The sequence below is a fragment of the Erinaceus europaeus genome, chromosome 7 (genome assembly GCF_950295315.1).
Source record: "Erinaceus europaeus chromosome 7, mEriEur2.1, whole genome shotgun sequence".
NCBI classification, from domain to species: domain Eukaryota; kingdom Metazoa; phylum Chordata; class Mammalia; order Eulipotyphla; family Erinaceidae; genus Erinaceus; species Erinaceus europaeus.
The window spans coordinates 129,177,465-129,195,380 of record NC_080168.1 but is presented as its reverse complement, the minus strand read 5'-3'; the positions used below and the strand labels follow the sequence as shown (position 1 = coordinate 129,195,380).

Here is a 17,916-nt window from a genome sequence, read left to right as displayed (position 1 = left end):
TCTTGGTGCAATTATGCATTTAAAAAAGTAATTTCAGCTGTTTGGAAAGCAGATTTAAAGTTTTTTTTTTAATATGTTAAGATAGAAAGCTTATTGTTTCATTACTTTAGATGTTACTTTTAGCTATCTTTTTGAAACTTTAAAAGTATTGTAAAATGACTTTCGGTGGAATTTCAGTCTAGATTTTGAACCCGTGAAAGTAGGAGTCATGTCTGTCTTCTTCACTGTGTACCTCCATTATACTTGGCAAATGCTGAACACATGCACTTTGTCCTCTGGCGTCTGAGTTATTTCTGTAGGAGAGCATGTCAACAAGCTAGTCATTATATCTGTTGTTGTTAATCCTGTCCTGTCCAGCAGATAAAAATGCAAGCAAATTTTCTCCCAAAGGGTTTTAGCAAATTAATCAAGTCATATCTGGTTGCAACGAATCCTAAGGCTAGAAATTGTTGAAATTTAGTCTTTGAGTTTGATTCTGACAGTCTACCAGTGTAACTGTGCCTTTTGTCTGAGCTTTGTGCCTGCATGGATGGAATTCAGTAGTGCTATTTATTTTATAGTTTATTATCTAAGTTTAACTTTATAATTACAGCACAGTAATTACTTTCTTTATTAAAATCAGTCTTTCAGCATATCCCAATGATCTCTAGAAGTTCGTTCTCTGGAAGTTTGACACTGTGTGGTATTAGTTGTTGACATGTGCCTTAGTTTACTCCTTATGTCCTTTATATAGTAGAGTAACCTCTGTATCATCTCCTCCCAATCTTGAAATCATAAGCAAACCTCAGCATTTTTGTTAAAGCCTTCACTGGACCAAAAATACTTACTTTAAGGACATGCTAGTATTTAGTCACTTCAAATAAGAAAATTTCTGAGATCCTGATGAAAAAAAGTTCCTAGTTTGCAGTTGCATTTTTTTCTTAGCAGTGCTAGAAAATAAATTCAAGGCCTCAGTCATGCACAGTGTTATTAAGTAGACTCCCAGCCCATTTTATGCTTAACTAGATAGGACTAAGAAATTGAGAGAGAGGGAGGAGGAAGTAGAGGAGGGACACAGGGAGCCACGTGCAGACCTGCTTCACCACTCTGAAGCTTGTCCCTACAGGTAGGGACTTGGGTCCTTGCACATGGCATCGTTTGTGCTCAGCCAGGTGCACCACCACCAGCCTAATTTTTAATACTTGACTTTTCGAGAGGGGGAGGAGATGAGAGGACACAGCAGTGTTTGACCATTTGCAGAGTTGTTCCTGTACTGTTGATGGTGCTCCCACGTGGTGCTGGGCTCAGACCGAAAGCCTGTGCCCATCAAGGTGCCCTCCAGCTGTCTCCAGGTCCCTGCAGTCAGGCATTTCTGCTTGCTTGCTTCTCAGTGTCATCAAATGAGGGCTTTCTCACCCGGCTAACCCACCAGGGTCTTGCATTGTTTAGCTCACACTAGATGCCGTCTGTTAGTCTAAGTTTTAACTTCAAAATTCCTGGCAAAGATGCAGCAGTTCCATATTTGTGAATTAAGCACCTGAATTAGCAGGGATAGGTAAAAGAAAAGAAAAGTGCATTTTCTAATATAATTTGTCTGTCTTTGGCCACTAGGCCTTTTTTGGGGAGTAAGTTGTTTAAAGTCGTATGTAAATGAACTACAAAACATACATAAGAGATTATTCAGAATCACTACTCATATAACAACGTAGCTGTTTGTCATATTTCCCATATCAGTTAAATTCATTTCTGTTTTTAAAATGTTGTAGATGATGGTTTTAGTTTATTCTGCTTATTGATGATAGAAAGCAAGAAGTTAATATCACTGAGTCATATATGGAACAATACCTAGGTGAATGATGTGTGATAGTTCTGAAAAACCTTACTTTTAAAAAAAAATAATCTTGCTGAGTTTGGGCATCTTAGTTTTTTAAAACATTTTATTTACTTTAATGAGAGAGGGAGACTAAAGCACTGCTCAGCTCTGGTTTATGGTGGTGTTGGGGATGGAACCTGGGACTTTGGAGCCTCAGGCATGAGAGTCTCTTTGCATAACCATTATGCTATCACCCCATCCCAAAACCTTACTATTTTTTCCCCATATATGCATATACTTTAATAACAGGGTCACTTTAGCTATAAATAAACAAAGAAAAACAAGAACTTAGCACATGATACTTCCACAGCTTGGGTCAAAGCAGGCATACATAGTTTTAAGACACATTGTTGGAATTAAGAGATTGTAACTATCAATTTGGTTACACACATTTTCTAAAATAGTATAAAGGAGTGTGAAGTATGATCAAGCAATGAAAATTCTGTCCTAGGTTTTAATAAAGTCTTTTAAGAAACTCTAAAAACCTATTATCTCACATTGACTCTCAAAACTTTGATTTTTATCAGAATATAAGTTTGCCACTGTAATTTTTTACCACATATCAAAAATTATCAAAAACATACTGATGGAAAATAGTTGCATTTTGAAATTGTTTCTAGTGACATTTTTGTGGTTTTTAACTTTTCAATGAATGTCACATAGGACAAATGGTAATTTGTATATAAAGAACTTGGAAAAAGAATTTGCTTAATGAAAACATAGGCACAAAAACCTTGCTTTGTACTGAATATTTGTAAGCAGCATATTTTGGCTTATTAGGAAAGTCGTGACTCATTTTTGCATAGAAAAAAGTATGTCATGACTTTCTGACAACCCATTGTGTTAGTGAAAACCTTAGAGTGCACAGAGGGGACTGGGTGGTTGTGTACTCAGCAGAGCACACACTCAGCCTGCATTGCACTGAGACCTGGGCTTGAGTCACTGTCACCACTGTCACCACCTGCAGGGGAGAAGCAGTGCTGCCTGCACTTCCCTGTGCATGCCTGAGCTTCCCTCCCCCTTCTTCCTCTCCCTCCCCTCCTCTTCCCCTAGCAAAAACAGGAAAAAGAGAGAGAGAGAGAGAGAAATAACTGCTGAGAGCAGTAGAGTTATGCAGGCACTGAGCCCCAGCTATAACCCTGGTGGCACAAAAAGTACAAAGTGAAGTGTTTTTTAGTCATTCAGTAATCCCACTTGAGACCACTAAAATGATTTTACTGGCTTAGCAAACATTGAATGAAGGTACTAGCAGGCAGATGAAATGGTTTCCTCCTGGCCATGGCCCTTGCTTTTTTAAGCCTTTATTTATTTATTTATTTTTGGTTCTTTTCTGAGTGGTAGTGAATGACGTCAGATTGTCAAATGTCATTTCATTCAACATTTCCAGAAAAGTGGTATAATTGAATCTCCAGAATTATACTAAAATACCATATTTAACCATTCAGCATAGTCTATAACTGAGGTCTCAGGTTATTTATGAAAGAACATTATTTCCTTCACTGGCTATTTATTTAAGGATATCAGTGTCACTTTTTAGTGAGAAGTGAGTCCCTATTGCCAATTTTGCTTCAGAGGTGTGACAGAAAGTCATAAGGAATTTTTTTTTTGCCTTCAGGGATATAGCAGGCTTGGTGTGGGTACTATGAATCCACTGCTCCTGGAGGCTTTTTTTTTTTTAGTTATTATTGTATAGGACAGAGAGAAGGGGAAGATAGGGAGAAAGACAGACATGTGTAGACTTGCTTCATCACTTGTAAAGTGACCCCCCCCCCCCCCCCCCCGCAGGTGGAGAGCCGGGGGCTAGAACCAGGATCCTTATGGGTCCTTACGCTTTGAACTATGTGCACTTAGCCTGGTGCACCACCAGCCGGAAATTCTTTTCCTCTTATGTTTGTTAACTTTTTGCTTCTTCTCTTTCAACCCCTGAATTTCCATCTTCTCTGTGTTGTTCTTTTTTCCTCTGTATTTTAATTGTTAGGTCTTGTTTTGGTTTGGTTTGGTTTGAAGTGTGAGGTTTCTTTTTCCATATCTGGTGTATTCTGCTACTCTCATTTATTGACGCTCCTCAAAATAAACTGACAAACTCAAGGTCTAAAAGTGTAGTACCTTTGAGAGCTTTTTAAGAAATTTGACCATATTAATGTGTCCACCTAAACAGTTCACTGCTTCTAATTAGGAGGGTCACCATCCAGAATGAAGCCCTTGTGGTTTCAAGCAGTCACTCGTGACTCCCCTTTGTGTCCGTATGGGTTTGCTCACTGACTCTACTTCCTGTATGGTGAATTTTACAACACAAGGTCTTTTGTATTTGGCTTTGTCCACTTAGTATATTTTCATGCTGTGGCATATATATATATATATATATATATATATATATATATGTTTTACTGTTTCTTTTTTTGTTGTTTGTTTCCCACCATTTTATTGGATAGGACAAAGATAAATTGAGAGGAGAGCAGGAGATAGGTCCAAAGAAAGAGACACATCTGCTTCACCCCTTGTGAAGCACCCCCTGCAGGGCTCAAACCCAGGTCCTTCCACACAGATACTTAATCGGGTGCACCACCACCCGGACCCCTCTTTTCTTTTTTTAATTTGTCATGACCTTTCTGAAAACCCAATATTTGCTCGGCTAGAAAATCTGAGGTAAACAATATATTGTCATTTGCATGGTCCCTAGGGGACTAACAGATTGTTGAGAAAGATGACTTACTTTAGAATTTCCTTAAAAAGGAAATTGTGCAGTTCCTTGATTTTAGTTTGTGTGCAGTGCTGGTAATAAACCCAGGGCTTCATGCTTATGCAATACCACTGAGCTGCTTCCTGGTCGTATTTAATTATTTTAAGTTAGGATTTAAAAATATTTTGTTCATTTATTAATGAAAGAAAGATATAGACACCAGAGCACTGCTGAGCTCTGATTTATAGCAGTGCTGGGGACTGAACTTGGGACCTCAGAGCCTGCAGTATGGAAGTCTTTTGCATAACTGTTTTCCTGCATTTACTTAGAGGTAGGTAGAGAGAGAGAGGGGAAGAGATAGATACCAAAGCACCTTCCCCAACTCTGCGGTTCTCTTGGTGCTGTCCATGGCGTTGGAGCTCAAGCCCAGGTGAGAATAATGGAAAGGTGCACACTCTGCTCACTTAGTCACCTCCTGGCTCCCAAGTTCTTTGGTATCTTAAACGTCTCAGCATTTTCAAATAAAAGTTTTGTACCATGTGTCCTCAACCAGGTGCACCACCCGCCAGCACCAAAATAAAATACTATGTAGCTGAGTGCTAGCTGATTTACATAAACATTGGGTTGATAACTTGATCATACACACTGAGGTTTCTGAGCTTTTGATTGTTACAACATTAGGTGTGTTTTAAAATGTGATGGATGTTCTGCAGTATAGTTATAATCAGATCTTCTGTTCCAGTGTACCCTTTTTATAGCTGGAGAGTTTGTACTTTGAAGTAGAAATGAACTTTTAAGAATATTAAATTTATAATTGTTTGCTTTCAGTCAGAAATTGGGTTTGGGAAAATGGAGACCTACATCAAATTGGAAAAACTTGGAGAGGTAAGTAATTGTCTTTGAAAAGAATGACATTTTTGTTATTTAGATTTTGTTAGTCCAGTTTTTGCCAACCTGGAAGACATTCTGAAAGCACTGTCCTCTGGAAGATGAGACTTCCTTTAGAAAGGCAAATCTTGGTGAGAAAGTACACCTTTCACATTAGCCCATTAGCTTGAAAAGAAATGAATATTTCCTATGACCTTGAAATCCTCTTTTTTTTTTTTTAATTTTTATTGTCACTTGCACTTCGTCACTTCAGGCCAACTTTTTCAGGTGCATGTGTAGAGAGCTTCCTTTAGTGCCGCTGTGTGCTGTACCTGGGGTTTGAACCTGAGTCCAACACACGGTGAAGCAGGCACGCTCCCAGGTGAACTCCATTCATTCATTTTGTCATCACCCGGGCTTCACTGACGCAGAGTTAAGTTTTTCAGATAGAAAGATAGAGACTGGGGGTCGGGCGGTGGCACAGCGGGTTAAGCGCATGTGGCGCAAAGCACAAGGACCGGCGTAAGGATCCCGGTTCGAGCCCCCGGCTCCCCACCTGCAGGGGAGTCGCTTCACAGGCGGTGAAGCAGGTCTGCAGGTGTCTGTCTTTCTCTCCCCTTCTCTGTCTTCCCCTCCTCTCTCCATTTCTCTATGTCCTATCCAACAACGAATTGCTTTAACAAGGGCAATAATAATAACCACAACGAAGCTACAACAAGGGCAACAAAAGGGGGAAAAAAATGGCCTCCAGGAGCGGTGGATTCATGTTGCAGGCACCCAGCCCAGCAATAACCCTGGAGGAGGAAAAAAAAAGAAAAGAAAGAAAGAAAGATAGAGACTGAGAGACAGATGGGAAGACACCAGAGCACTCAACTTCTTTCAGCACAGCGGCTGCCAGGCTCTAAGCTGGGCTGTTGGCAGATAAAATCAGCAAAAGACTCAAAGAGCTGTCTTGCTTGCCTCATTTTATTTTATTATATTTACTTTGAATGTTTTATTTATTCAAAGTGATGCAGAAATTAAGGTAGGACTGCTCAGCTCTGGTTTATGGTGGTTCTGGGGGTACTGAACCTGGGAGGGACCTCAGAGCTGCAGCTATGAAAGGCTTTGGGTAAGTATCAAGCTGTGTCTCCTCAGCACCTGTTGTGTTTTTTGTTTTTGTTTCTTTGTTTAACTTGAGTTAGTTTGATAGGGCAGAGGAAAGTTGAAATTGAAGGGGATAGAGGGAGAAACACCTGCAGCACGTCTATACTGTTAGAGAGAAGCGTCTCCTCTCCTCCCTCTAACTCACCACTCCCCCGCAGGTGGGGACTGGGGGCTTGAACCTGGTCCTTGGACATGGTAACACGGGCACTTAGCTGGCTGTGCCACCATGTGTGCATGCCCTCCCCCCATGATTTGTTTTTAAAGTCTTGTTTATTTGTTTTCATGATAGAAACAAGAGACAAGAGCACTGCTCAGTATTGGCATACACTGGTGCTAAGGATTGAAACTACCCTCTGTGCCCTCACGCACACAAGCTCCTTTTATTGAAGCACAAACTATTAACACTCTTGCTATCCAAATACAGTTAAACCATAACACCTTGCTGTCTGGCATGTCCTGGGGCAAATTGCATGAGGCCAAATGGTAAAGAATCAAAATGTTCTTCAAAGATACATCTCAGTGAAAATCAGGAAATTCTTGGATAGTTAAGATAAGAAGTTATTTTGGACTGGCAGGTCGTTCTGACTTTTGAAATGGTTTACCTCCCAGATTAGAAAAGAGAAAAAGGCAAGAGTAGATAGTGTAATGGTTATGCAGAGAGACCCCACACCTGAGGCTCTGAAGTCCCAAATTCAAACCCCCCTCCGCCACCATAAACCAGAGCTGAACAGTGCTCTGGTAGAAAAAAAAAAAAAAAGAGGGTGGGGGAGAAAAAATATAATAGAATTAGTGACTAGAGAAGCAGAGAGTTTGAGAGCTGCCCTTGCAATGGTGTAAGAAAGCTCAGTGAGAACATTTGATTTGAATTTTTGTTAATACGCTTTTTTATCTCCAGGTATCAGCTCAGATAAAAACCTTTGATTCTAGAATGACTGATCCACTGTTATTCATATAAGAACTGAATTAGATTTTCTCTCAGTTTTTAAAACTTTTGAAGGTGGTCTTAACTATTAAAAAAAATAATCATTGTCTCTGCAGAAGGGGATTTAACAGATGCTTAGGAATTGAGCTAGGGCACTTTAATATATATATATATATATATATATATACACACACACACACACACACACATATATATATATATTATATAGGTGGCCTTTTTTTTATCTACTTGATGTGCCTTACAGGGTACATATGCAACAGTATATAAAGGAAGAAGTAAACTGACAGAGAACTTGGTGGCATTAAAAGAGATCCGATTGGAACATGAAGAAGGTGCACCCTGCACTGCTATAAGAGAAGGTATATTTTGATCATTTGTCAGCAAGCTGTATTATGAAATTTATGTGAAACCTTTTAAAATCGAGTTTGCATAATGAGAACTAATTTTTGTAAATAAAAAGAGCTCAGTATAGAAAATACTGACAGATATTTTGATCTTGAGAAAGCTGTTATCTAAAGCACCAAAGTATTCATCATAAAGAAATCATTGTATAGATTATAATAAGATACTGCGAAGTCACGAAAGAGGAACTGTCATAGATAGTCAGCACTGGAAATGCTGTAGAGGCTCCTGTCTTACTTAGGACAGCTCAGTGCAGGTGAACTAACAGATCATGCAGATGATCTTGTGTCGGGCACCACTTTGTAAAAGGTGGGTCATCCAGAAAATGATTTGCGGCAGTGATTAGCAATTTGGAAGGGGAAAAGTACATAGCTTAATTATATCTAAATCAGTCCTGAAGTTAACATTTGATGCGGCGGGGGGTGGCAGAAGGTGATACAGAGCGTACAGTTGTAATATTGGAACAATCTAGATGACTAAAAATAGCAAACTCAACCATGAGAGAAAAGTATTTGGATGGCATTGAAATTTTTATTAACCCCCCTTCAGTAATTATTCTTTTAGGTGTAATAGAATATTCTAGCTACTATAGGCTATGGTATTCAAACAATTGAATTCTTTTCTGTTTTGCAGTTTCATTATTGAAGGATCTAAAACATGCAAATATAGTAACATTACACGACATTGTACATACAGATAAATCTTTGACACTGGTCTTTGAGTATCTGGTAAGCATTTAATGACTTTTCAGTATTTAAGTTTGATTTAATGAAGTAGAAAATTGGTTTTTGCTTTTTTTTTAATGGCCCAACTGACTTAAATTTATATGTTACAAAATTTAATTTTAAATGTTCTGTTATTGACAATTAATTAAATGATGTGTGGTGCATTTCAGTCTCCCCCCCCCCCGTGACTTATTTTTAAGACTAAAGATTGGATAAATCAGTAGAGCCTTCTGAAAACTGTCACACCAGCCAGTCAAGTGTTATGTCTTTACAGGATAAAGATCTAAAGCAGTACATGGACGACTGCGGCAATATCATGAGTATGCACAACGTGAAGGTAAGGTTTAGTGTGTCGTTCTCAGATTGTTTGAATGGTGGAGTTAAGCTCATGGTAAATATAACGCAGCTGATACAGATGTTGTACTGTTCAGTTTTTGTACATGGACGACTGTGGCAATATCATGAGTATGCACAACGTGAAGATAAGGTTTAGTGTGTCGCTCTGAGATTGTTTGAATGGTGGAGCTTAGCTTGTGGTAAATACAATGCAGCTGATACAGATGTACTGTTCAGTTTTTTACAAGAGAATTTTGTTCTTTCAGACTATCTTTTTGATAGAGGGTAAGAGACTGAGAGAGAGTGAGTTTGAGAAACAGAGGAGAAACACATGCAGCACTGCTCACCACTCATGCAGCTTCTCCCTTGGGGCCAGGCTCCAGCTTGAATCTGAGTCCTTGCACGTGCTGACATGCCGCCACGTGGCCCTTTCTTTAGTGCAGTTTTAAAGAGAATAAAGACAAGCATTAAGCAGAGACGAGTTACATCAGGTGATGGCATATGCTAGCCTCCTCACTATCCTGCTTAGCCGCATATATTCTATTACTTCTTAGGATCAGGCCTTTTTGCAGAACTACTTCATTTTAAAAATTCTAAAAAGTGTACCATTTGGTCTTTCCTTGCATGTTATAACACCAATTCTCTGAAGCAACTATAGAGTACACTTGCAGGTGTATTCTACGTTAAGAAATAAATTTAAAACATTATAGGGCCAGGGGGTGGTGCACCTGGTTGAGCACATGTGTTATAATGCGCAAGGACCCGGGTTCAAGCCCCCAGTCCCCACCTGCAGGGGGAAAGCTTTGCGAGTGGTGAAGCAGGGCTGCAGGGGTCTCTCTCCCTATCAGCCTCTTAATTTCTGGCTGTCTCTATCCAGTAAATGAAGATAACAATTTTTTTAAATGAACTTATTATATAAAAATCTGCCAGGATAGCCTGAGGGTGCTTCTTTCCGAGCTAGTGCTCTCTGGGTTGGAGAGAACTCAACTGGAGCCGATCTAGGCTGCTGCGTGGGAGAGGGATCAGGAACTCGTGCCGCACTGACTTCGCAGGAGATACACTCTGGAACCCTCGGAGCCGGAAAGCAATTTCCAAGTGTCTTTAATCAGAAGAGCAGCTGTTTTTCTACTCTCCAAGTAGGGTGGAAACAGGATGTGACATAGAGAGGGTGGAGCGAAAAGTGACTGGTGGAAGATCAGGGTGTGACAAGGAGAGGATCAGGGTGTGACAAGGAGAAGATCAGGGTGTGACAAGGAGAGGATCAGGGTGTGACAAGGAGAGGGGGCGGAGCAGGTGAGAATTCTACCACTAAACCACCAATGCCCTGGAGGGAGTGTGGTGCTTTATGTAAATGTAAAAGTGATTTAAATAGACCGCTTTGAATGGGATCAAACCAGTCCCTATATAGGCATACTGGTGCTTGGTTAAGCAGAAGCCAGGGGGAGCTGGCATACTACCCAACAAAAATCTAAATATTTAGAACCACCACTGCTTTTTAAAAAAACACCTTTTTTAAAATTCTGTTTTAATTGAGGAAATACTTTACTACACTGAAAAATCTGTCCCACCATTTCAAATCTGTCCTGAACAAGAGCTATCCTCCCTCACAACCACCCCCATCTCTCTACTACAGAGACTGTGCCTTAAACCCCCTTCAGCCCCCTTACCTTCCTGTTAGTGTCCCCAGACCCGCTGAATTTGACCACAGGCTTGTTACTGTTTCACCTTGGGATTTAAGAAGCAAAGCATGGGGAGAGGGGCAGGAGACAGCTTATTCGGGAGAGAATGCACGTTGCTGTGTGTGAAGACTTGAGTTTGACCACCCTCCTCGCCCCCCACCCCCGGCACCACAGTAGCGCCACACAAGTTAGAGGCTCATGGACTGTGTATGCCTGCCCATCCGTTCTCCCCACCCCAACCCCCACTCCTGGGCTACCCTCTTCCCTGAAAGAAAAATAAAATGGAGTTCCAGGAGAATGGAATCGTGCATGCATGAAAACCCTGTCCACAGGGAAGAAAAGAGAGGCTGCGGGGAAAAGAGCACCCTTCCGATGGTGAAGTCCTCTAACGCATCTAAAATGGGTCCTAATTAGGAAGCAGCTTTCCAGCTTCTATTCACGCAAATAATAAGGCAAGGAATGTGCATAGTGATGAGTACTCATTTGGAAATACCAGTTTATGTTAGTAGGAGGAAAAGTGCGTGTTGTTTTTTTCTTAACAAACATTTATATCTAAAGAGACATTAATGCCAGAGAAATAAGGCATAATAATAATCAGTGCGAGATGAAGCCCAGAAGTTAAGTAACAGCAAACCCGCTTCATACAGTTGTGCTCTTCCAGAAGCTCTCTTTGACCTTCCAAATTTAGCAAAGACCTGCTTATCCAGACTTAGTCCACAGCTTCTGGGAAAGTATCCTGGAAATAGGCTTGCCCAGCTGTGTGTTTAGGCCATTCCAGTTCTGTAGATGATGACTTTAAACTTACATTTAGAAGAAAAACAGTAAGTTTGGTGGATTGGAAGGGGAACAAGGTTCTTTTACTAACCGAACCTCTCAGAACATTATAGGTTAGACATTGTAGAGAATTTTAGACTAGAATTGCAAGTCATGTCCGTATATCCCATGGGAATTCTATACATCACACACACACACACACACACACACACACACACACACGATATAAAATTCTCATTTTCTCTCTCTCACAGACTGTGTGCGTGTGCATGTGTGTGTGACAATACGGTTGGTTATAGCTGGGGCTTGGTGCCTGCATGACAAATTCACTGCTCTAGATGGCCAGCTTTTTTTGTTTTGTTTTGTTTACTGAGAGATGGGAAGCTAGAGAGGGAGAGAGGCACCTGCAGCCCTGTCTCACTCTTGTGAAGCTCCCCTCTTGCAGGTGGGGCCTGGTCTTCACACGAGGTAAAATGTATTTTCTAATGGGTACACCACCACCTGGCCAGTTCATCATTTTTATATTTTGTTTATAGAAGTAAAATGAGTCTCACTTCATTTATATATTTCTGGGTTTTAATATATATATATTAGAGCACTGCTGAGCTCTGGCTTATGGTGGTGTAGGGGATTGAACCTACGACCTTGGAGCTTCAGGCATGAACATCTTGTGTAATCAGGATGCTAACTCTCCAGCTGTGGTTTTTATTTTGTTTTTCCTGGGTTTTTAGTAATAATCTGAAATAAAATAAAATACTCTGTGTAATTTGACAAAATATTTGTGTTTTTATTTTTTAGCTAGGTCTACATGGCTGGCTAAAATGGTAAAGCCTTTTATTTATGGGGCAGGACAAGATGGCATAGCAGCTATGCAAACAGACTCATGCCTGAGGCTCCAAAGTCCCAGGTTCAGTTCCCTACCCCACCACCAGAGTTGTGTAGTGCTCTGGTTAAAATAAAAATAAATAAATAAATAACATTTTGTATATTTTTAGGTATAACCCTTATGAACATAAAAGCATCAAGGAGTATGTGGAAATATTACTTGTAGAGTTTCAAAATGTACATATATGTAAAGTGTACAAACTCTGCTGTTAGTTTCTTTTATCTGTTCATCTGCTGTTTCAGCTTATTTGCTTTCTAATACTCTCTGTTTTGTTGTTTTAATGTTTTTTGTTCATCTGGGGCTGTTGCCTGCATGATTCCATTGCTCTCGAGCTTTTTTTCTTTTTTTTTTTTTTTTTTTTTTGCCTCCAGGGTTATTGCTGGGCTCGGTGCCTGCACCATGAATCCACCGCTCCTGGAGGCCATTTTCCCCGCTTTTGTTGCCCTTGTTGTTGTAGCCTTGTTGTGGTCATTATGTCATTCGTCATTGGATAGGACAGAGAGAGATGGAGAGAGGAGGGGATGACAGAGAAGGGGAGAGAAAGACAGACACCTGCAGACCTGCTTCACCGCCTGTGAAGCGACTCCCCTGCAGGTGGGGAGCCGGGGGCCCGAACCGGGATCCTTATGCCAGTCCTTGCGCTTTGTGCTACCACCCGACCCCCCTTTTTTCCCTTTTGATTCAGAGAGAAAGAAACAGAGACAGGAGGAGAGATAGCACACTGCCTCTCCACCATCATGAGCTTCCCTTGGTGCTGGGCATGGTGCACCCATGTGAGGCTGGGGCTCAGCCTGGATTATCGCACCCGGCTGGCGTGTGCTCCACCAGCGGCTGAGCTATGTCCTGGCCCTCTGGCGCTGTTGCTATTTTGTCAGTACCGATAACTCTGAAGGTGCTCTGAAGTTCTCTGTAACTGAGGCTCTTTTTATTAGCCTTTGAAAATCAAAGTCTCCTCCTGTGTTCCACATCCCCTTTTCACTAAAATGTCCAACAGAAAGTGTACCATTAGCCATAGAGGAACTGATTCTTTCAGAGTCGTTCAGACTCGACTGTGCAAGCTCCCTTTTCTGAATCAGAGCAGATTTTGAAGGTTGAGTAGGAGGTGCTGGAAGTGAAGTCCCCAGGAGGTGGGTGATAAAAGCTGCCTTTGGTTATTTTTATAGCATGTAATTTGTCAGAGCTGTACACCAATCCCTTTGACAAAAGAACCTTCATAAAACCAACTTTGATGCCTTGTTTTAAAGTCTACATCCATTAGCAGTTGTTTAGTTTTGTTTTTGATAGGGGCTGTTTGATTATCTTGCTAAAATTTTCTGGTCTAAGATGTAAGGTGTTGTATCTACCAGCTTATAAGAATATTTAGAATCATTTATTTTAACTAATGAACTATTACTATTTTTATTCATTTATATATTCCCTTTTGTTGCCCTTGTTGTTTTATTGTTGTGGTTATTATTATTGTTGTCATCGTTGTTGGATAGGACAGAGAGAAATGGAGAGAGGAGGGGAAGACAGAGAGGAGGAGAGAAAGATAGACACCTACAGACCTGCTTCACCGCCTGTGAAGTGACTCCCCTGCAGGTGGGGAGCCGGGGGCTCAAACCAGGATCCCTACTCCGGTCCTTGTGCTTTGCGCCACCTGCGCGTAACCTGCTGCAGCCTCCCGAACTATTACTGTTAAGACAAAGTTTCACTCCACTTTGTTTTAGACCAAAAGGTTTTCCAAATATAGTAAAAATTATAAAGTTAAAATATGTGTGTGTGTTCCTCCCCTCCCCTTCTTACCAGAACACTGCTCAGCTCTGGTTTATTGGTATTGAGGATTGAACCTGTGAACTGGATCCTCAGGCATGAGAGTGTGTTTGCATAACCATTATGTTATCTAATATATATATATATATATATGGAAAAGCCTTTTACTGTCTCTGTTACTTAAGAACAGTGCTCTTCCTTTCCTTTTCTTCTTTTCTCCACTCCCTCCCTCCCTTTATCTCTGTTTCTCTCCTTTCCTCCCTCTCCTCCCAAATTCCTTCCAGCTGTCTTTCCTTTCTGCCAGGGTCACCGCTAGGGGTACACGATGCCTACACAACGAATCCGTAGCTCCTGGGTGGCTTTTTTTTCCTTCCAGCTAGACCATGGTAACCCAGTAGAGTTACTGGGTGCACACCACATGGCCCCGCCTTTATTTTTCTTTTATGATTCTAGACTAGTTTTATGATTATTTCAAAACATACTGTATTTGTATGACTAATTTGTATTTACCTGTTTCTGTAGCTATTTTTATACCAAATTCTGCGTGGTTTGGCGTATTGCCACAGAAGAAAAGTATTGCACCGAGACCTGAAGCCACAGAACCTCCTCATCAATGAGAAAGGAGAACTAAAGCTGGCGGATTTCGGTGCGCACATGTGAGATCGCTCTAATGCTTTTAGGGGCTAAGTCGGAAAGAATCTCTGTAAATATATGCTGTGTGATTATTTCTGTGCATTTAGAAATCTTCTCTGTAGCCCACAGACTGAAATATTTAACAAAATTGTGGTAGGTGATACACTTAAAGTGCCAGCTGTTCACCAGTGAGTTCTAATGTAGCGACAGTAGAAGCTCATGAACATGTGGGTTCTAATTATTTTAATTCTGGCTTTATGCGGGTGGCTTTAGCAGAAACTACAGTATTAATTGTTCGTGATTACAAAACAAGTTAAAATACCTATTTCCGTGGATATCTTTTGGAGTTACTGCTCCTTTATGAGATCAGAATTTTTGTAGACTTAGAAATTGTAAAATAAGCTCTTTTATCAGTGGGACAAGAGGTAAAGTTGTGAACTGTTACTGCCTTTATTCCTAAAGCATTCAGTGGAGCAACCACTGAGCTTTGCCATTATTTCTGGATAATAAATGAGATCTGTCCTGAATTGGCAAAGAAGTGTATGTGTTTTACATCACTTACAGCAATTAATAAGGTGGTAAAGTCTATCTTGTTTGTAAGTTGTCAGTAGAATTTAAGATCTGAAAAGGAAAATGCATGATAGCAGTGCAGTTTATTCGAAGGAAATGCTCCAAATAGACTTGTGTATGGTGACTGGCTATAAAGTTCAAGTGAGCTTTTAGCTAATAAGAATTGGTATAGCAAGTGAAAACTGAAGCAGGTGAAGAGATGACAAACTTTTAGGATTTGGTGAAAATGATGGTAGTTACCCTTGGGGGAGAGAGGGCAGGCTGGCATGTAGCATACTGCTGTGGTGATGCGTGTGGCGTGGAACTATACCTCTATAACCTTAGGGTCTTGCGAACCATGATTAGATATAAACTAATATAAGAAATAAAGGAAACTAATCCCCCAACAACAACGACACAGCTTGCTAGTTATAAGAAGAAAACATGTTTATCTCTGTGCCATTGGCCCATTTTGCATAAAAGTTCTGCTAGGAATTAATTTAGCATCGAGATTCAGGACAGAAGGAGAATAGTTTAAATTTAAGCTAACCCAGATATTGCATCTGGTACATTCACAGACACAACAGTAAGAAAAATGGCAGGTTATGGACTACACTTGATTACAGGAGGGCTTGGTGACCCAAGACTGTGCACTCTCCGTAAAAATGCCCTCAGGGAGCAGCCATCTCAGGTGACTTCTGTCTGGAAGTGGTGGCAAAGCTGAGAGCAGGAAAACCCGTTACAGCTCTTTCTTGTTTGTTTTCTCTCTCTGAAGGACTTGCCAGAGCCAAGTCAGTGCCCACAAAGACCTATTCAAATGAAGTTGTCACCCTGTGGTACCGGCCACCTGATGTGCTGCTTGGCTCCTCAGAATACTCAACACAGATTGACATGTGGTGAGTATGCACAGATGTTACTGGCATTCTGCTTGTGAAGAGCAGTAGTGTGCTGCTAAGTATCTGGCTTTCTAGAGCCACCTGTGAGCACTGTTAAGAGCTCAGGCACATGGGTAAAACCACTTGGGTTTAAATACCATGGTCTAGAGACTTTTGTTTATATTACCGGCCTATACTTCAGTTTTCACGTTTAAAAAAAATGGGTATAATTATAGCTACTTTATTTTTGCCATTTGTTATTTGTGATGAATAGTGGGTTACGAGATTGTAAGATTACAGGGTGTAGCTGTCTCATTCTGTACCGCACTCCCCACCAAAGCTGAATAGCAGCTACTTTAGAAGGCGGTCGGTACTAGTGATTTCAGAGTATTTGGTGCATAGAAATTGAAAAGCCATTACTCTTATTGTTAGTACTCATCAAATATAAAAAATGTCATGATCATCTTCACAGATCATTTCAACCATGACACTTCTACTCAAAATAACTTTTCTCCCCCCCCCCCCCCCCATATAAGCTTGTATTGTCCATTTGTTCAGGCTCAGAGAAAGATCTGAGCTCCTGGCCCGCATGTAAATAAAAGAAGCTCCTTTCTTCCTCCACAAAAAAACACAAAATTTTTCTACTTCCTTATTCAGTACTTATAGAATATAGTCCTTCAATCTTACACTGAATCATCTTTGTAAAATGTCCTTACTATCCTTATCATATTTCAGGCTTTTCCTGTACACACGTTTGTTGAGATTCCATCAATTTCTCTTAGACATACATCCTTTCTACTTGGCACTTACATTCTGTCTTTGCCTCCTATTCAAGAAGTCTGAAAAATTTTGCTTCTCTTTATATCTGCTACTTATCAGAGCACTGCTGAGCTTTGGCATATGGTGATAAGAGGGGTTGAACTTGGGTCTTCAGAGCCTCAGGCATGAAGATGTTTTTGCGTAACCAGTATCCTATTGCCTCAGCCCCCTGGTGCTCACTTTCAAAAATGTAGTAAACATTAAATCATTACTAGCTATGGTTGTATTTCTTCAAGGATCATGCAGAGTAGAACTAGACAGACATTTTAAATGGGGAAATGAAACTTGAGTCAGGATAAATGTGAACACGTTGAGTTGCATCTAAAAAAGATCAGTATAAGATGTTGTTTTTTTTTCCAACATGCTCATATAAAATTCTTCAGAGAGAAAATTCTTAAGAAAATTAAGAATTCTTGGGATGTTTGTTCTGAATAATACACAACTCATAAGCTTCTTTTATTTTTATGATGTCTGTTAAAGGGGTGTTGGCTGCATATTCTTTGAGATGGCTTCTGGAAGGCCTCTGTTTCCAGGATCAACTGTAGAAGATGAGCTGCACTTAATTTTCCGACTTTTAGGTACGAAAAAAATCATTTTAGTAACTTGTCACCTACAGCTGACTAGCTAGAAATGAATATATTTTTAAATATATTGATACTGGGAGTAATTTAGTGACTGTTGTTACAAGAATTGTAACTAGTATAATTGTGATAAATAAGTCTAGATAACTTTGGTTTTTCATTTACTGACTTCCACCTTTGCAGTAAGGGTTATATGGAAGAACAGAAACTGACTTGTATCATGCTAGTAAGAAATATTTCTAGCATATGTGACACCAGCAGTCCCTTTCAGAGCACCATGTATGACCCAAACAAAGCTTATATGTTTCCTGAGTTTCTTCTTGTGTCTTCTTTTTACCATTTATTTTAGCTGGAATTGTCACATTATCTATTTGATGTAAACGGCTAAGACATTTCCTTAGTCTGTCTATATATGTA

General features: G+C 40.3%; 1 protein-coding gene across 2 annotated transcripts in view; it reads left to right on the top strand.

Moving 5' to 3' along the window:
* CDK17 (cyclin dependent kinase 17) overlaps window positions 1-17,916 on the top strand; it is an 87,407-nt gene that overhangs the window by 56,813 nt on the left and 12,678 nt on the right. For both annotated transcript variants that reach the window (XM_060195575.1, XM_060195576.1), the window contains exons 6-12: window positions 5,361-5,417; window positions 7,733-7,847; window positions 8,524-8,618; window positions 8,890-8,952; window positions 14,565-14,688; window positions 16,000-16,120; window positions 17,399-17,496. In XM_060195575.1, the coding sequence (XP_060051558.1) occupies window positions 5,361-5,417; window positions 7,733-7,847; window positions 8,524-8,618; window positions 8,890-8,952; window positions 14,565-14,688; window positions 16,000-16,120; window positions 17,399-17,496 (673 nt within the window). The remainder of the gene's footprint in view (window positions 1-5,360; window positions 5,418-7,732; window positions 7,848-8,523; window positions 8,619-8,889; window positions 8,953-14,564; window positions 14,689-15,999; window positions 16,121-17,398; window positions 17,497-17,916) is intronic.